Below are 20,729 nucleotides of genomic sequence, written 5' to 3' on the forward strand. Positions count from 1 at the left end.
CTAATGGAGCGAAAACCGGTTAGTTCACAGTCATTTCTATTTTCTATATTTGTTTACTATTATACTATGCGTAATTTGATTGATAGTTTTTAGGATCTTTTTGGTTATTTTTTTATTTGTTTCCCATGCATTGCGTGCCGGTATTCCGGTCGTTGGTTATTTTGTTGTGTTAAACTATATTGTTATTTAAGTGAACGGTGAGTATAAAATGAGATATGTTTATTGCATGGTTGATTGTTATGCTTATGGAAATCTGTATAGAAAAGACTTACTGGGTATCCGGAAAAGGGTGGATGGACCCAATACATAAAGAAATTTACCGTGAACGTTACCTCAGTCGGATGAGGCTGAGAAGTCCCTTACCAGTAAGGTTTTGGGAGATATGATTCACGCTCATACCGGATAGAGTATCGAGATGGTGGCATATTTGGCGCCCATACCAAGCGGGGTATGGGGATGACCGGTTAACTGTTTAATTGGATATTAGATTCACAACTAGGAGGATATCCATATGGACTCCCAAGGGTACTGGTAAGTAGGTAAAAATGTAAAATGATCGTTTTTTGTTATCTTCTATGTGATAAATAATAATGCATGAATATGAGTTTTCATAAGTTATTGTTGGAAAAGATTTGTTACACAAATATGAAATAAATGAGTTTCTTTATAATAAATGAATTTATATTAAATTAAGGGTTCCATTGATTATTTTTTTTTATTTTTACCAATATTCAGTTTTCCGTATCTGTGATTAGTGTGATATTCTTATTGCATTAGAGTAGCTCACCTTTTTATTAACTATTTCATATCAAAAGGACCAAGATTTAGATCCCGATCAATAAGGAGTTGTGAATAGTTCACCACCCGGACTCCATTCAAAAGCTAGTGAAAGTCGTCTTAGGATTACTTAGTTATTTGTTTTTCGTTTATTTCTTTGATTTTTGTCTATTTTTTTAGAATGGACATTCTCGTAACCCTATTGGGTATTCTAAATTATTGTGTAAGGAATGTAAATCCTAACTTTATTATTTTATTTCCACATTTAATTTATAATTTTATTTCCATTTAAGTTTCGGGCATTTACACAAAATATAGTAGAACAATTTATTAACAATTTCATAATAAACGTAAATAAGAATACAAAAATCAATAATAAAATCTCATTGGAATTATGTACTTATTAATAAATTGTCAATTATTAAACTTCATAGTTTTAGTATTTTAAACAAATTAAACTATATTTGTAAGTGCTAACGCACTTACCTGATTTTTGCCTAAATCTTTTTCATGAAATTATTCTTGAGATACAAGACTAACATGTTATAGTGATATTTGTATTGGGTTAGTAATGAATTGGCTATCTTTTAATTTTAAACACGTGTATCTAGACTTATTCGTAATTTTAAACCGGATAAACAATTCATTGCATCATAATTAAACATGGTTAATTAACCTTATATATAAAATGGTAAACTATTAGGATTTTTGAACTCATCAACTCAAACTGGGTTCCTAGGACTCATTATGTATAGCCACCGGAAGTCTGCGTGCCTCCACACGCGCCGCCGTCACTCACCATTGCGGATTGGCCGAAATTCACCACAAAATGCTTCGCGCCCTCAAATCAGGCACAAATCTAGTGGTACCATGCCGAAGCACGCTCGAGAATGCGAAGTCACACTTGGCCGCCACTACGGGGTTCTTCTCTAGTCCCACCGCCGCGCACATCACCAGCTTCTCCTTCTCATTCTTTTTCTTCCTCTCATCTCTTGGCTGCTGCTTGGTGATAACTGCAGCCTCTCTCTATCTCTCTCTGTAACACCCAAATTTATTATTTTTATTTTTTAATTTATTTTAATTTATATTAGAATTTTAGTTTAATTTTTCAGTATTTAATTTATAAGTTTTTAATTTAATTTAATTTAATTTAATAAAAATAAAAAAATAATAATGATAAAATAGGGTAAAATTATTTTTGGGATTTAATTGAAATTGATTTTGAAAAAAAGGAGTGAAAATTTGGATTATGGGGGTGTTTTTAAAAAGAAAATCAGAAACCGATAGTCAAAATACAATTTAGGAAAGTTGTGCCACGTCAGCAGCCTAATCAGCAGCCCCGGCCAACCAGAACACGTTGCGCGGCAAGGAAGTTGACGCGGGACAGAGCCACGTGGGCGATCTGCGTGCACGCGATCGAACGGTCCAGATCTCACGCGTGCGAACGGTCCAGATCTCACGCGCACGGACTGCCCAGATCTCACGCCTGCGGACGACCCAGATTGAATCATGCATGGACGGTCCAGTTCGCATTGCGATGGACGGCCCAGATTTATTCCCATTTTAATCGGGATCGAATGGCCCAGATTAAATCGTGATAGACGGCTGAGATTAAAAGGAGAAAGCTATAAATAACCTCACCCACACCCGACCCCAAACCCTAGCCACTAGTACCCTCGCCGGAGAAGAAGAACCAGTCACCGAAGGAGCCGACCGCCGCCACCTGCCGTCGCACCAGAGGGTTTTCCGACCGCCAAACGAGGTAAATTTTCTCACTTTGCCTCGTTTTTCGATGCTGAATCCACCTATGGCTAAATCGGAGCCAAACCATCGGCCAATTGGCCGAAAAACACCGCCGAAGTCCAGCGGTGCCGTCGCGACTTCCCTCAGTTTTTGCCTCCGATGAGGCCCTTTTCAGTTCCTGTTCGATGTAATTTTTACACCACTTTGATCACCATCCTTTTCTCTACAGGTTGACTGGAGCAAAACATCAAATCGCGACTCGCGCCAGAGAAGCCGCCGTACCCAAGAGCTCTGCCGCCGGTAAGTCTTGATTTTTGTGATTTTTTGGCCCACCGAGGGCCCTAGGGTTGTTTTATCGCAGGAACCAATGCAAATTTAGCCGAATTTGGCTGAAAACGGCCAACATGAGGCGGATCGCCGCCGCAGGCAGCGGTGCCGTCGCCGAAACTCTGATATTGGCCAAAAAGGGGCCCTGGGTTTGATTTGAGATTTTTTTGGGACACGTGCAGGTACCGGTAGTGCGTTTCAATTTCCCGAAGAAAATTCAAAAAATTTAGGGACAGCCCGTATGCACATTGTAGAGCTAATTTCAGACCCCGAAACAAGTAAGAATTTCTCACCCTATTTTCTATCACGGTATTAAAGCTCAATAAATAATAAAACAGTATTTCATGAATTAATAGATATGTATAATTAATTAAGGTTGCTAATGGAGCTCGAATCTGATATATTTTCGGTCAGTTGCTGTTTTAGTTATTTTACAATTTTAAATGCATTATGGTATCTGATCTATTTATTTTATGGTTTTGAATGCATGAATCACTGTTTACTTCATTATGACTTGATTTTGTGAATCCGATGATATGCCTGCCTTGTTGGATGCTCTTTACTGGTTTAAATATTCATGATTATGTGAGAAACAGAAAACTAAGAAAAAAAAATAGAAAAGGTATGTAAATTGATAAATGGATAATGTGGACAGCCTGACTAGATATCCTGAGAGATGGTGGACGGACCGGATCCGTAGGGAACCCTACCGGGAACGTGGTCTCTCATATCGGATGGGGTATAGAGACCTTATGTATTTTGGCACCCATACCGGACGGGGTATGGGGACGACCCATTTCACCCTCATACCGGACGGGGTATTGAAGTTTGTAGTTTTGGCGCCCATACCGGACGAGGTATGGGGACGGTCCTGGAATCAGGTTATTAATGTTAATGGTTCACGTGTAGCGGGGACCTCCTATGGATCCCTATGGATACTAGTGGCTGGTAAAAGAGGAAATTTGTTGTCTGATTATTGAAGTGCAAAAGTATAATATGTGTTATGTTACAAAGTGTATATGATTTTATGATGGTTATAATGTTAGTGTTTCCATATGTTATTTTCACAAATCTCACCGAGTGAGTTTGTTATAAATTATGCTCAATTGGTCGTTTTTGTTTTCTACCAACTTTTACTTCTGTGGCAGTGAGATAGTGTGATGTCTTTACTAGGCTAATGTAGCTCATTCCTTATTTAATCATTTCAGATCAGGAAGACGTAGTTCCCGAGCCTGTTCTGCAGGAAGACGGCGAGTTAGATGCCTAAAAATTTTATAGTTCTATTTATAGTTTTTATTTCGAGTATTTCTTTTAATTAGTTCATTCTTTCATACGTTGAATACGTTTATGGTTATTGTGTAAAGGATGTTAATCAGAATTTTTATTTCGTTTTCGCATTTAAAATTTTTAATACATACATCTTTATTTAAATTTCTGGGGCCGTTACACTCTCTCTCTCTTTTCCTACAGCAATTTCCCTCTATCTCTTCGCGCAACTCACCTTTTATAGGGAAAAGCAAAAGGAGTCCTATACGACCCTTCTTCCTCGGTATGCAGGTCCCCTCTTCTTCTTTTTCGGCCGGTAGTAGAGGCATACACGCCTCTGCCTCTTCACCTTCCCCGACCAGAGGCAAACAGGCCTCTGGTTTTTTTTTTCTTTATATTCAAAATGGTGCTATTTTGGAGTTTCCCAAAATGACATCGTTTTGGTCAATTACAATCTCTCTCCCTTAGAAAAGTTTGGTTCTCCAAATTTATTTTATTAATATAAAATATCATTACATAAAGCTAAACTAAATTACAAAACATTAAATAAATGGGGTTACTTGTCTCGAAATTTTATTTCTAGCTCCCAAGTGGCTTCCTCTTGAGTGTGGTTTTGCCACAAGACCTTGACTAGGGGAATCACTTTGTTCCGAAGCACCTTCTCCTTCTGGTCCAAGATAGTGACATGAACTTCTTCATAGGATAGATCCTTTCGAATTGAAAGAGGCCTGTAAAGTATCACATGAGATGGATCAGAATCGTACTTTTGTAGCATCGATACATGGAATACTTTGTGAACTCGAGATAACTCTGAAGGCAATGCTAGTCGGTAGCTGGTTGCTTCAATTCTCTCTGAAACCTCAAATGAGCCAATAAATCGAGGGTTTAGCTTTCCCCTTTTTCTTAATCTACTGATGCCTTTGAGAGGTGTGATCTTTAGAAAGACATGATCACCTATCTCGAATTTTAGATCCCTTCTTCGGTTATCAGCATAGTTTTTATGTCTACTCTACGCTACATGAATATTTTTCCTGACCTTAAGAATGTTTGCAGTAGTTTCGTTTACTAACTCTGGGCCACTTAACTTCTTTTCCCCAACTTTTTCCTAACAGATGGGTGACCTACAAGGTTGGCCACATAATGCTTTATAGGAGGCCATACTAATGCTTACCTGGTAGCTGTTGTTATAAGCAAATTCTATTAGTGACAAATGGTCATCCCAAGATCCGCTAAAAGTCTAAAACACATGCTTGTAGCATATCCTCCAATATGCGAATGGTTCTCTTTGATTATCCATCTATATAAGGATAAAAAACAATGTTGAAAGATGGCTGGGTGCCCATGGCTTGCTGAAAGCTTATAAAAAACCTAGAGATAAATTTAGGATCTTTATCACATACTACTAAAACTGGAATCCCATGTAGTCTTACAATCTCGCAGATATAAGTTCTAGCTAACTTCTCCAAAAAGTTTATCATTTTCATTGTCAAGAAGTGGGAGGACTTGGTTAACCTATCCAAGATCACCCAGATAGTATCATGGCATGTTCGAGTCCTAAGCAATCTAATCACGAAGTTCATGGTGATATGTTCTCATTTCCACTCAAGAATTGATAAAGGTTAGAGAGCTCTACCAGGACGCTGTTTTTTTACTTTCACATGCTGACAAGTAAGACATTTAGAAACATACTCAGCAATGTTTCTTTTATACCATTCCACCAAAATTGGGCTATCAAATTCTGATACATTTTAGTACTTCCTGAATATATGGCGAATTTAGAATAATGTACCTCAGTCAAAATGTCTTTCTTTAATTTATCATTATTGGGAACACACACCCTGTCATTGAATCTGAGTAACCCATCATCCGACACTCTGAACACTAACTCCAACCTTGCTTTGTGTCCTTCCTAATGGCCAACAATATGGAGTAACTCAACTGATCATCTCTAATCTATTGTAGTATTGTAGGTTGGACATTTAAACTGATCAAATAATCACATTTAGCCTGATCATGAAGTTGAATTTCCTGCACAGCCTCTAACAACTTCCACTCAAAAACCATTATGCAAGCCAATGTACCTATATTCTTCTTATTAAGTGCATCTGCTACTACATTACTCGTACCTGAATTATATAAGATCTTACAGTCATAATCCTTTAGTAGTTCTATCAACTACCTCTAACGCATGTTGAGATCCTTTTGAGTGAAAATATATTTTTGACTTTTATGGTCAGTATACATATCAAATGTTTCACCATATAAATAATGACACTAGAGTTTTAGGGCTAGACAATTACAGCGAGCTCTAACTCATGAGTGAAGGAATTTCATTTATGTGTTTTCAGTTGTCTAGACCCATAAGTTATGACTCATTCATACTGCATCAAAACACATCCTAATCCCTAATAATAAGTATTACTGTATATTGTATATCCACTAGTTTTATTTAGTAAAGATAACATAGGAGTTGTGGTCAACCTTTTTTTGACTCTGTGAAACTTCTCTCACATGTTTCATCCCATTCGAATTTGACATCTTTCTTTGTAAGCTGAGTAAAAAGAGTTACAATCTTAGAGAATCTCTTCACAAATCTGTGGTAATACCCATCTAATCCTAAAAATCCTCTAATATTCTTGACCATAATAGGTCGTTCCCAATTTAACACAATCTCAATTTTGCGGGGATCCACTAATACACAATATTTTGATATTATATATCCTAGGCAACCTGATCAAGCCAAAAATTATACTTACTTAACTTTGCATACAACTTCTTTTCTTTAAGAATCTATAAAACTTAAGCTAGATGTGAAATATGTTCCTCTTTATTCTTAGCATAGACCAAGATATCATCGATGAAGATTATGACAAATTGATCCAAAAACGATCTAAAGAGCCTATTCATCAAGTCTATGAAGATTGCGGGCACATTAGTCAACCCAAATGACATGACAATAAACTCATAATGTCCTTATGTAGTCTGGAAAGCTGTTTTCAGAATGTCTTCAACTTTTATCTTTATCTGATGATACCTCGAACATAGGTTAATCTTAAAAAAACACTCGTACACCCTGTACTGGTAAAAAAGATCATTAATTATGGGGAGATAATACTTATTCTTGATTATAACTCTATTTAGCTCCCTGTAATCTATGCATCATCATTCTTCTTTGCAAATGTAACTGGAGCACCCTAAGGCAATACACTATACCAAATGAAACCCTAATCCAAAAGTTCTTGAACCTATTTCCCAACTCTTTCATTGTAATTCGGCTCATCTTGTATGGGGCCAATGAAATCGGTTGAGTACCTAGCTAAAGATTGATGGCGAATTTCACTTCTCGATCTACAGGTAATCCTGGCAAGTCATTAGGGAAGACATCTAGGAATTCCTTGACTACTGGAATTCCTTGGATATCAGTTCCCTTACTTGTTTTGCATAATACATATTAAGATTGTTAAATCACATCACATAAATAAAAATCAATAGATTATTTTCTTTGTACACAAATAATTAAGAAAGAAGAAAAGGAAAAGTCATTAGCACAAAAATGGTACTTGATTAGGAATATTGAATACAAGTTTCTTATGGTAGCAATCAATAATAACATGATAGACTACTAACTAGTTTATTCTTAGTATTATGTTAAAATCCCTAATATCTAATAATATTAAATTTACCTCAAATTCTTTATCTGCGACATCTATAATACATGACTTGTAGACTATACTGGCTGCCATATTACCATTTATAGGGATGGATACTGCTAAAGTAAAATGAAGGGACACTCGAACAACGCTTAAATATTGTGCAAATGAATGTGAAACAAAAGAATATGTAGATCTAGGTTTAATTAAAATATGTGTTATGTGCTTACAGATAAGGTACGTATCTTGAATTACATCGGGAGTAGCTTCAAAATCTTTGGTTGTAATTATATAAACTCGGCCTAGGATGCTAGTCTAGCTTGTAATTGAGGCTTGGGGCAATCACGGACCTGATGATTAGTACTTCCATATCTGAAACATGCATTGTTAAGTCGATAGCATGATATGTCTCCATGATTCTTGCCACAATGAACGAAACTCTGATCTTGTCTAGCTGGTAGAATTTACAGTGGGGTAGTGTGAGCTATCTTAAATCACTTATTCTGATGGCCTTGACTTGAGAGTAGCTTTTTATAAGGGACTAGAGGCTTGGAGCTACAAGTTATTGGTGCAGAGGTCCTAATAATACTCTTAATGAGTTGTGCATTGACCAGAACCTGCTGATAGGTACGAAGCTCAAGTACTATCAATGAGTTCCTAATCTCTAGATGGAGACCCCATTGAAATTTTTAGGCCATCTTTCCTTCATCAGATGTAATCTTGGGAGAGTAATGGCTAAGCTCTATGAATCTTCTAACATAATCAGTGACTAAGAGGCTTCCCTAGGTAAGCTGCGCGAACTTTATCGGCTTCTGATGATGAATGTAATCGGGGAAGTATTCAACATTAAACGCATCTAAAAAGTGTTCTCATATGATGGACGTGGGTAGAGTAGTCTGCTTAACTTCCCACCAGCGCTCTGTTTCTCCCTCAAGCATAAAGGTGGCGAGGATAACCTTATGTTTATCAGTCACTCCTAGAACTCTAAAACACTTTTCAGTTGCATTTAGCCAATTTTTAGCCTCATAAAAAGTCAATGCTCCTGCAAATGGGACTGGATTTAGTCGCTTGTATTTCTTAATATAACTTAAATCTATCTCTAGTAGAGTTGGGCCCCGTTGAAGCGGAGGAGGAGGTGGAGGATTTGACAGGTATCCCCTTGTAGGAACTGGGGGAGGATCAAGAAGCTCCCTTCTTTTTTCTCTAGCCTGCTGACTAGTAACGAGCCTCTTCGCCAAGTTGTAAAGACGACCAACATCTTCAGTAATGACTTTATCTTAGAAGATTTGTTCATAAGGGGTCCTCTTCACCTCATTTTCATTTGCCTACATCACCAAACAAAATTTTAAGATTTACCATTTTGAAATTATATTCTCAACTATAGTCTTATCCTTAAGCCTCATGTGTAAGGGATGGTTCGGAAGAATGTGAGCTCTGATGCCAATTGTAATGGCCCGAACTTTCATACAGTGTCCTGATCGAATGCCCACAATATTATGATAAGGTAATCAATAAAAATACTTCGCACAATAAATCTTAAAATAACAAAAGTACATCCCCTATATACTTAGTTCAAAATATCCAATATCCATTAAATATGTCTAAGTTCTAAAATAAGTACTTACTAAAAACGAAATAATTAACATTAAGTATTGTTCGAATTAAAATAAAAATTAAACAATCTCCTAACAAGTTTCTTACTGTTCAGGAGCGAGATTCTGAATATCCTGATAGGGAAAAAAAAGAATAATAAATAATAAACTCATATGCTCAATAAGCATGTAAATACCAACAAATAATAAGATAATCTGTCTAAATTGGTAGAAAATATAAAACTACTGACATATATGGTTCAAAACACTTTTTTCTTTAATTCAGAAAACACGTGGTTTCTACAGCCTAATTCAATCACAAAATCTTCTAAATCAGTTTATTCAGTAAACGTTCAGAATTTTTTATTTTAATATTATAACTCAGAGTGTAAATAATTCAACAAATAACATAATTCAGTATTCGATATCACAATTTAAGCAATTCAGTAGATATTAATTTAGTTTTTCAGTATCATAAACTCTACTCTTGACTTCCTATTTATTCTTATAAATTTATATCTTATTAAAAATAATTTTACTGCCTGATGCCATTTTCGCTGGTATCAATAAGAGCAGTAAGGATTCTCTCTACTACGTGAATATGTCATAATTCAGTTTGTAGTACGCAGTATACAATTTATAATTTTTATCGCTTCGCCGTCTGGCTAAAGCCGTATACACGTGTAGGGTTCACCACAATCACAAGCCAAAATGTTACACACACATCCGCCCCTCAATGATACTAATTAAATGAATTTTTCAAATCTTTCAATGTCTATTTATTTATTTAACTCACTAATAAATTTTTTAATTTTATTATTTAACATATTCCATACCTATAACATATATATTGTAACTATTTATTACCTTAAACTCTTCTACATATCCTTAATATACTCATATTTATATAGCAACCAGTACATATACTAATTCAGTTACAAAACATAGCAAAACAATTTATTAGCAATTTCATAATAAATATAAATAAGAATACAAAAATCAATAATAAAATCTCGTCGTAATTCTGTACCAATTAATAAATTGTCAATTATTAAACACCTATTTCATAATAAATATAAATAAGAATACAAAAATCAATAATAAAATCTCGTCGTAATTCTGCACCAATTAATAAATTGTCAATTATTAAACACCTATAATTTTAGTATCTTAAGCAAATTAAACTATATTTGTAAGCGCTTACGCTTTTACCTGATTTTTGCCTAAATTTTTTTCGTGAAATTATCTCCGAGATACAAAATCAACTTATTACAGTGATATCCGTATCGGGTTAGTAATGAATTGACTATCTCTTAATTTTAAACACACATGTCTAGACTTATTCCTAATTCTAAACCAAATAAATAATTCATTACATCAAAATTAAATAGGATTAATTAATCTTAAATTTAAAACGGTAACTATCAAGATTTTTGAACTCACCTAATCGAACCGAGTTCCTAGGACTCACTATACGCAACCATTGAAAGTTCACGCGCCTCCACACATGCCACCATTGGACCGCCACGCGCTGCTGTCGCTAGTCATCGATCGTCCCCGCCACTCGTTGCTGATCGTCATCATCACTTGTCGCTGCAGAGTGGTCGAAACTCACCGCAGAACACTTTGTGCCCTCAGATCTGGCATAGATCTGGTGGTACCACGCCAAAGCATGCTCGAGAATGTGAAGTCGCACTTGGCCGCCACTACAGGGTTCTTCTTCTCTGGTCTCATCGTTGCGTGCAACACTAGCTTTTCGTTCTCCTTATTCTTCTTCTTCTCCTTTTTCTTCCTCTCCTCTCTCGGCTGCCACTTGGTGATAACTGCAGCCTCTCTCTTTTTATCTCTCTCTCTCTCTCTCTTCCTACATCAATCTCCCTCTCTCTCTTTGTACAATTGACCTTTTTATAGGGAGAAGCAAGAAGAGTCCTACATGACCCTTCTTCCTCGGCATGCATGTCCCCTTTTCTTCTTTTTCAACCGGTGGCAGAGGCATACATGCCTTTGCCTCTTCACCTTCCCCGACCGGAGGCAAACATGCCTTTGATCTTTTTTTTTTCTTTTTTATATCCAAAACGGTGCCGTATTGATCTATATTACAAATATGATATGGTTCAAAATATATTGAACCTTAATGTATCAAATTAAAGTGTAAGTTTTATTTTTGTGTAGAGACCAATTTTTTAATTCATAATTTTGTGATGAGTCAAATTAATAGTATAAAAAATTTACAGGTAGAGTTTACTTATAAATTGACAGTTATGGTCCCTAAATTATATGTAATATTTTTCTATTCGGATATCCCATAACCAGAAATAGATATAATGTGAGAACTCAAAAGTCTATGTACTAATTTAGAAGATCTACCACATGACGTGCAGATTTTTTACGTTGTGTATTCACATACTCTTCCGTTACAGATATAATATCTTTGATTTGATATTAATATAATTATTTAGATTTCAAACATAATTTTGAAATCCTTACATTTAGTATTGTTATTATCAATAGATATATTATTATTATTAGTAATTATTTTTTGATAAAAAAAATAAGTTGTATTTTTAACAAGATGTAACTATCACAGTTAAAAAAATCTATTTACTACGAAATATTCATTTCATCCATGAATATAATAGACTCATTGTCACCTAATTTAATTTGATTGTCTCAGTGAAATTTGAATTCATAATTTTTAAATAAAATATAAAAAATTTAAGCATTAATAATTAATAATTCATCCCACAATAATTAATAATTATTTTGTACTACTAATAATTGTCTGATTAATATTAATCAATATATTATTATAACATAAAGTAATAAATAAAAAAAATAAAATATGTCCAACACGTGAACAAATTATTAAAATAAGTGGCATAATCATATTATGAGACTAATTTAAAGTGAATATTCCAAAGAACTAAATAAATAATCACACATAAAATATCAGTAATCAAGTTGAAAAAGATTTTATTTTTGGTAAAATTTATATTTTCACCTTATATAATATAGTTTTATTACAATTCAAATCTTATAGTTTTTATGTGAGATTTTAAACCATTATTATTTTTTTAATTTTTTCCCTTAATAATCTGAATTTGTTTTAATCTGATTTATAAACTTAAACATGCAAAAATATTTTTTTAACTTATTAAAATAATAAAATTATAAAATAATGAAATTCAAATATGAAATATTGACAAATCATATTTTTGACCGACCTACTGTTTTACATTTTCTACAACACTCTCCTACGAAAATTTTGAACATTCTTAAAAGAGATATTACGGAGTTCTTCTGACTTAAAATGTGTAATATTTAGATGTTGTCTTTTTTAATTTTTTTTATGCTTAGTATTTTTTAGTACAAAAAAAAAAATCATAATTAATTAAATTATCACAAAAAATCATATGTTTAAACTGCAAAAAGTTGTTATTATTATTTAATTAAACGGATCCTAGTCAATTTCCGGTTCAGGATAAGCTAATAAAGTCTCCTCCTTTGCACTAATTAGGAGTAAACGTCCTCTCTTTCATTTCATGTTACTCAAAAATAATCCTCCATTATTAGCTTTCATTTGCCCTCCTTTTTCATTCCCTTTCGCAGATCTCTCTTCTCTTCGATCATTCCTTTTCGTTCGTTTTTCTGCGATCTTGAAAACTAGGGTTTCCTGGTAAAATAATCTTTCTGTTTCTTTCGTCTTTTCTTTTTAATCTGGTGTTTCATTTATGCATCTTTTAACATCACGATCATCTAATAATTCGTCTTGATTGTTTTTCTGCAAATTATTGTTCGGTCTGAGTTTTCGTTTAAATGTTTGTTGTTAGTTATCATGAATTTTATCCGCTGCATTCAGATAATAGCATCATCCGGTCGGACCGTCAGTAGTGTTCTTGTCGATCGTCTGCATGCTTTCTTTTCCTTGTTTTTGTTTGATTTTAAATTGATTTCCTGTGAAAGCGGGAGAACGAATAAGAAGAACAAGATCAAGAACAAGAAAAATAATGAGGGAAAAAAATGCCTGATTCGGTAGTGTCATCGGGTTTGGAGGTGGTTAAGAAGTATTTAGCCTTCGCTTAGGGGGTAAAACTACTGATTCTTTAGCATGATTTAAGAAATTGGTTGTGACGGAAGAACATGGTGTAGTTTAGAGATGGAGACTAATGAGGGGAGATCCTGGTTTGGCTTGATTCAAATCCTGCAATGAATAAGAAAATGCAATTTTTTTCATCTTACCAACATCTCTGTTTATCATAGTCTTCTTATGATTATGGCATGGCCGGTTAGATTAATATGTTGGATGGAATGTTGCCTCACGGTTTCTTTATATAATTACTAGGTTCTCTGAGTCATCGTTTCTGTGATTCATGGCTTATAAATGGTATAGATGCAACTCGATAATTTGAATGGACTTCTTGGAACGCTTTGTACAGTGAGTTTACAGGACTTTTAGGTGAAAACAGGTGTTAGTTTGAATTTTTTCTTATCTTTTTATGTTTGCTAAAACAAGAAGTTAGTGAAATAGGGATAATCAATTTGTCAAATGTACACGATTCCTTCTTGAAAACCTCAATTATTTTTATTTATGATATTTAATTTCCTCTTACTCCTCGCTATGCGATTCGATTTCCATGATTTAAGTCAAAACCCTCTCTATATGTTTATTTCTGTTCCAACTCTCACATATTAAACAGCAAAAGTTACTGATATTTACTTCAAATGGCTAGTGATATCTTTTGTGAGCTGAAGCAATGAAACCGAGAGTTTCTTCTTTGAACCCGTATGCAGCATCATACATACCACTGTCTAGGAGGGGGCCACAAAATCATATTGATGTTAATAGAACTCCTATGGAAGATTTTGTTGCTGGCATCGAGATTCCTTGGTGCATGCCTTGTACTAATCACACAGAGAGCCAAAGCGACAGTAGAGTTTCTCTTGATTTTGACAGCCTTGGCAATGAGAAGCATATCAGTCCAGAAGACTTTACAAAGAAGAAACTATCTGTCCCAGGTTCATGTGACTCTTTGCTACAGAGTCCTGATCAAATGGCGGACAAGCAGATTATAGATGATGAGTGGGATGTACATATGGAGTTTCTTAAGATGCACTTTCCAGGATTATCTGATCAGTCCATAGCAGATGTGTACATCGCAAACAATGGTGACCTGGAGGCTACTGTGGACATGCTGAACCAGCTAGAGGTAAATATTTTGTTGGCTTCCCTATAGGTACATATACATAGTCTAACTATCTAGTTTTCTTTAGGCCCTTTTTTTAATCTCAAAAAAATCTTGCAGTACCTTGACTTCAGTGGTTCAACTGCATTAAAGTTTTTATATACATATTTCAACCCCTCTCAAGCTTGTTTGACATTTTTTCTCTTGCTTGTTTGATGTCCTCGTATTTTTCAAGAAGTGATTGTTTACTTTTTATTGATCAGTAGTTTAATTTGTGATTTTATGTTTATCTGCCCTGGATATAAATTTCTATTTGATATATTAAATATTTTTTATGTATATTGATGTCATCATGTTTGCTTTTCGTAAAAGAAGAAGCTTTATTAAGATAAGAGGGAAAATAAGTTCAAAGAATGGAGGATAAAACATCCTCCTAGTTATGACAAGCTATAATGAGCAAACAACAAAATAGAGAGATACAATATATATAGATGTGTGATCCGAAGTGCCAAAATAATAATCCCCCAATACAATGGGGTCGCAAATAGCTATATCCTAGTATTTTTCATGTACCTTGACCCTTAGTGTTGCCAAAAAGTCATTCTCTCCAATAGTTCATTAATGGTGTATGCCGGTCTTAAAAGATTTTCCAGTTTCTGGCAAGTCATAAAGTCCATAGACCTGAAAAATTTTGCTCCTTGCCACAATGACTTTGCTTCCTTTCTAACCCCATTCCCTCTGATGTAAATACACAACAAAAGCTCTCAACTGGGTCGAGATGTGTAACCCACTTAATGCCAAAGACACTAAACATCTTTGTTGAAATCTTCCAAGCTATCTCGCAATAATAAATAAATGGAAATGCGTTTCTCCTTCTCTAAAGCACAGAACCCAAATGTTCAGAGCAATACAGATATTGAAGTCAGATCATTAGGAAGAACATCACTTTTCTGGATTATCTTATCCACTGGTTTCTTTGTAATGTTCACTTCTATTTTTCTCAACTACTTCTTTCTCTATTTAAAAAAGTTGTTAGGAAGAATCATTTATTATGACGAGGAAGACAATTTGCTAGCCGGCCTTTTGAAGTTGGAATAGTAGGAAATGATTTTTTTGTAACAGAAAAGGTAATTTGCTAGCATGCCTACCTTTTGATTGTAAGGACCATCCTTTTTTATTTTGTCGTAATTTTTTAAATTTAAGTTTTGCTAGCCTGCGTTATAGGACTCTCAGATTGAAACTTAATTAACTGGAAATGTTCAGTTCTTTCGGAAATAATTTCATGAATGTAGGAAAAGCCAATGAATTCTTTTAATTTCTTCACCTTCTTTGAACTTCTCTCTATATTTTCTTAAGATATCAATTTTTTTTGGCAAAACCTGTCTTAATCTCCTTTAGGCTTTAGCGCTGGTCAATGTTGTAAGTTAATGCTAAATCACAAAACCTCCTGATTTAGCCTTAGCTGGAGTGATCTACGTGTTCTCTGGAGAGTTTTTGTGTAGAATTATTTAACGGCTTCCTGATAAGTTTATTTTCAGCACAGCTTATTGTATTCTATTTTCTTTCTTGCTGATCCTATGACATGCTGCAGGTTTATGCTACTGAGTCTCCAGAAGCTCTTCCAGACACTTTGGATATTGGTGATGTCCCAGAATCTGGGACTTCGACGGCATCCACTTTGAAACTGAAGAATGTGGCAGGTGAAACTGGTGCATCTGCATCTGGTTCCTCAGACTCAGCTGTTGCCTCCTGAATGACTTTGTGAAAAATACTTCCATTTGGTTTTTTGTCTTTTACTTTGCTATGGAAGAAAGCGGAGCCTTCCTTTTTGCTGAAGGTGGGAAATATTGATACTTCAGTAATAGGTTTCGTACCTAAGATTGTATGAAGGTGGGAAATATTGATACTTCAGTACCAATTTTCCTACCTAAGATTGTATAGTTGTATGCTTCTGGTGTCCAATTTTCTCAAAGCCTGGGGCTTTGTAGCTTATGTTTGGTCAGAAGCTCCTTGAGTAACCTTGTGCAGTTGTCATGGATGGAGTTTGCAATTCACTGAATGAAGGTTGCTTGTTAATACTCTTCTTTCTTTCTTCCTTTCTTTATTTTCGTGGATCAAGTGGCAATCTGGTTTTGCTACCTCGAATCCTCATTTCATACAGTTTTTACATGCAGTTTAGTAGCATCTTTGCCACATTCTCGAGGGTTAGCTTTTGAGTTATTTCATTATTATTCAGAATGTTATTATTACAGTGCGGAAGCATAAAAAAGTAAACAACTCTTTGGTGCACGAACCTTCAAGATCTTGTTCCGGATGTCATCACAGTTAACATTAGAAGTTCCAACCAAAAATTTACAGGCAGAGGGAACAGAAAAATTACAAGTAAAAGATTGTTTATTTCCCCAAATAATTTTCCCTTGCACACCATATATATACACGTTTAGATGGCTGAGTATGATTATCAGATAATTCACCCAAGAACTCTCCATAAATTTGGTTTCATGGCATGGTACAGGAGCTGCAACATGGCAGATCAGGTCTCAACGTAATAGTTGTACCTTCTCCGGTGCCCAAAATAAGTATATATGATGTGAAATAGGCCTGGGACATGTATAAAGGAACTAAAAGTTTTTGCATATCACATATATTGAATGTATGGCAAATATTTATGTCATAAGCAAACCATATTTATGCTCGTTATATGGAGTTTTATAAGAACTCAATAATCGTATGTATATTTATTAAATGTGACATTGAAATATCACATTTGTGATCCAATAGACCCAACACTATTAACCCAATAATTTTTTGAACCTAAATAATTGGTTTTTAAAAAAACTCAAACACAAATTATTGATAATATTTGACTTAGAGCCGTTATGTAGAGTCTAACAATCTGTATTTTTTTATGTGGAGATAGAGTTATCATAATTTCCATCATTCAAATTTTTGATATTTTATTTGTAACGTTATAAATAATTTTTTAATTTAGAATATTATAATATTCATCAATTCAGAATTACCAACTTAGTATGTGCTTTGATATCATTGGATTATAACTAGCTCAAGTATTACGATTCTAACAACTCTTTGAATCTAAAATACCAGTTCTTAAAATCTTAAATACCAATGTTTCGATATTATTGGTGGTAGTGTGTAACTTGAGACGTTATATAATGTAATATTAAAGTATTACATGTAATTCATTTAATCATATTAAATAAATCACACAATACACTTAAGTAAGTAATAATGTATAAAAATATAAAAACTAAAAAAATTTAAAAAACATAAATTCACCAAAATTTACTAGAGTTGCTTGGGTGAATTTTCTTGCTCCATTTACCTTGGTTATTGGCTGAGTTTTAGACATTGGTTGAAGCAAGCAACAATATCGGCATGACCTTAAGAAAGACTTAATATATTGTCTTCTCTAATTTGTGTAACACAAGCTAGAAAGTATTTTAGTCTTTTTTCATAATAACACTTCCTCTAATAATAATGTTCATATTGGAAGCTGTAGTCCTAGAAAGGCAACTAGGAAGAGTCTAGGACGAGGAAGAAGTGAGAAAAATTGTCCCCCAAATAGCCACAAGCTTGCTTGGTTTTGAAAGAATTTCTCCCAAACTGAGCAATAAGACGCAAGAGACAAATAGAAGAGAAAAGAAGTTTGAATCACCTACCATATGATGTAGATTAATTAGATTATAATTTGCATATAGTTTACTGTATTGTGATTATGGTATAAGCATAAGAAAGGCTCCACTTTCATCCATAGCACAGTAACAGACAAAAATCCAAATTGGAAGTATTTTTCACAAAGTCATTCAGGAGGCAACAGCTGAGTCTGAGGAACCAGATGAAGATTTCACCTGCTACATTCTTCAGTTTCAAAGTGGATGTTGTGGAAGTCCCAGATTCCCATATATCACCAATATCCAAAGTGTCTGGAAGAGTTTTAGTAGACTCAGTAGTGTAAATCTACAGTCCATTTCATAGGATCAACAAGAAAGAAAATACAATATAATAAGTTATGGTAGGAATGTAACTTCTCAGAGAGCCTTTAAAATAATTCTACACAACAACTCTCGAGAGAACATGTTGATCACTCCAGCTAAGGATTGACCAGGACTAGAGCCTAAATGAGATTAAGACAGGTTTTGCCAAAAACAAAAATTGATATCTTAAGAAAATATAGAGAGAAGTTCAAAGAAGGTGAAGAAATTAAAAAAATTCATTGGCTTTTCCAACGTTCATGAAATTATTTCCAAAAGAACTGAACATTTCCAGTAAATTAAGTTTCAATCTAAAAGTCGTAAAAAGATTGATTATGATAAAATACAAAAGAATAGTCATTTCAAGCAAAAGGTAGGCAAGCTGGTAAATTGCCTTTTCTAATACTTCATCCGGGAGTTATCAGTATTTATCAAATCAGTTCCTATCTAACCAAACGCTATTGGTTACAGAAAAATCATTTCCTACTATTCCAACTTCAAAAGGCCGACTAGCAAATTGCCATTCTCGTCATAAGAAATCATTCTTCCTAACATTTTTTTTAATAGAAAAAGAAGTATTGTTGGGAGATAGAAGTGAACATTACAAAGAAAGCAGTGGATAAGATATCCAGAAAAGTGAAGTTCTTCCTATCATTCTGACGTCAATATCTGCATTACCCTGAACATCAGTGTTCTATGCTTTAGAGGAGGAGAAACACATTTCCATTTATCTCTTCATTGCGAGATAGCTTGGAAGATTTCAACAAAATTTTTTAGTCTTTTTGGCATTAAGTGGGTTAAATCTCCACCAGTTGAGAGCTCCTTGGATGTTTACATCGAAGGGAATGGGATTAGAAAGGAAGCGAAGTCATTGTGGCAAGAGGCAATTTTTCAGGTCTATGTATTCTATGACTTGCCAGACTCTGGAAAAGCTTTTAAGACCGGTATACAGCATTCAATGAGCTATGGGAGAGAATGACTTTTTGGCAACACTATGGGTCAAGGTACATGAAAAATACTAGGATATAGCTATTTGCGACCCCATTGTATTGGAAATTATTATTTTGGCACTTAGGATCCCACATTCTATATATATTGTGTCTCTCTATTTTGTTGTTTGCTCATTATAGCTTGTCATAACTAGAAGGATGTCTTACCCTCCATTCTTTGAACTAGGAAGATGTCTTTCCCTCTTACCCTAATAAAGCTTCTTTTATGAAAAGAAAACACTATGACATCAATATGCAATAAAAATATTTAATATATCAAATGGGAAATTATATCCAAGGGATAGAAACATAAAATCACAAATTAAACTACTGATCAATAAGAAAATAAACAAACACTTACTGAGAAATAGGGCGATATCAAACAAGCAAGAGAAAAAATGTCAAACAAGCTTGAGAGGGGTTGAAATATGTATATAAAAACTTTAATGCAGTTGAACCACTGAAGTCAAGGTACTGCAAGATTTTTTTTGAGATAAAAAAATGGCCTAAAGAAAACTAGATAGTTAGACTATGTATATGTACCTATAGGGAAGCCAACAAAATATTTACCTCTTGCTGGTTCAGCATGTCAACAGTAGCCTCCAGGTTACCATTGTTTGCGATGTACACATCTGCTATGGACTGATCGGATACTCCTGGAAAGTGCATCTTAAGAAACTCCATATGTACATCCCACTCATCATCTATAATCTGCTTGTCTGCCATTTGATCAGGACTCTGTATCAAAGAGCCACAGGAACCTGGGACAGATGGAGTTTTTTATGTAAAGTCTTCTGGACTGATATGCTTCTCATTGCCAAGGCTGTCAGAATCAAGAGAAACTTTGCTCTCTGTGTGATTAGTACAAGGCATGCACCAAGGAGTCTCGATGCCAGCAACAAAATCTTCCATAGGAGTTCTATTAACATCAATATGATTTTGTGGCCCCCTCCTAGACAGTGGTATGTATGATGCTGCATACGGGTTCAAAGAAGAAACTCTCGGTTTCATTGCTTCAGCTCACAAAAGATATCACTAGCCATTTGAAGTAAATATCAGTAACTTTTGCTGTTTAATATGTAAGAGCTGGTTGGAAAATAACATATAGAGAGGGTTTTGACCTAAATCATGGAAATCGAATTGATATTGTTGATATGGAGAAAAAATGTCAAACAAGGTTGAGAGGGGTTGAAATATGAATATTAAA

General features: G+C 34.5%; 2 protein-coding genes and 1 pseudogene across 4 annotated transcripts; 1 reads left to right on the forward strand and 2 right to left on the reverse strand.

The window, feature by feature from the left end:
• Positions 1–4,669: 4,669 nt before the first annotated feature.
• LOC148252929 (uncharacterized) lies at positions 4,670–7,856 on the reverse strand. Its single transcript, XM_088207823.1, has 6 exons — positions 7,797–7,856; positions 6,595–6,664; positions 6,121–6,239; positions 5,903–6,022; positions 5,285–5,350; positions 4,670–5,122 (listed from the first exon to the last, which is right to left on the reverse strand). The coding sequence occupies exons 1-6, from the start codon at positions 7,854–7,856 to the stop codon at positions 4,670–4,672; spliced, it is 888 nt and encodes a 295-aa protein (XP_088063949.1).
• A 5,000-nt stretch (positions 7,857–12,856) lies between these two features.
• CID5 (CTC-interacting domain 5) lies at positions 12,857–16,614 on the forward strand. Of its 2 annotated transcripts, none has more exons than XM_022037853.2 (3): positions 12,857–13,031; positions 14,147–14,562; positions 16,130–16,614. In XM_022037853.2, exons 2-3 carry the CDS (start codon positions 14,209–14,211, stop codon positions 16,289–16,291), a joined length of 516 nt encoding a protein of 171 aa, XP_021893545.1. In that variant the 5' UTR covers positions 12,857–13,031; positions 14,147–14,208; the 3' UTR covers positions 16,292–16,614. The 2 variants fall into 2 exon arrangements, with proteins under 2 accessions (XP_021893545.1, XP_021893544.1); XM_022037852.2 differs by having other exon boundaries at positions 12,858–13,031; positions 14,086–14,562.
• Positions 16,615–17,337: 723 nt separating this feature from the next.
• Positions 17,338–20,593, reverse strand: LOC148252930 (polyadenylate-binding protein-interacting protein 5 pseudogene; annotated as a pseudogene). The gene is made up of 2 exons (XR_015813504.1): positions 20,093–20,593; positions 17,338–18,519 (listed from the first exon to the last, which is right to left on the reverse strand). The product of XR_015813504.1 is annotated as a polyadenylate-binding protein-interacting protein 5 pseudogene (transcript).
• Between the last annotated feature and the right edge of the window lie 136 nt (positions 20,594–20,729).

Source organism: Carica papaya, chromosome 7, assembly GCF_054855325.1.
Source record: "Carica papaya isolate Zhongbai chromosome 7, ASM5485532v1, whole genome shotgun sequence".
NCBI lineage: Eukaryota > Viridiplantae > Streptophyta > Magnoliopsida > Brassicales > Caricaceae > Carica > Carica papaya.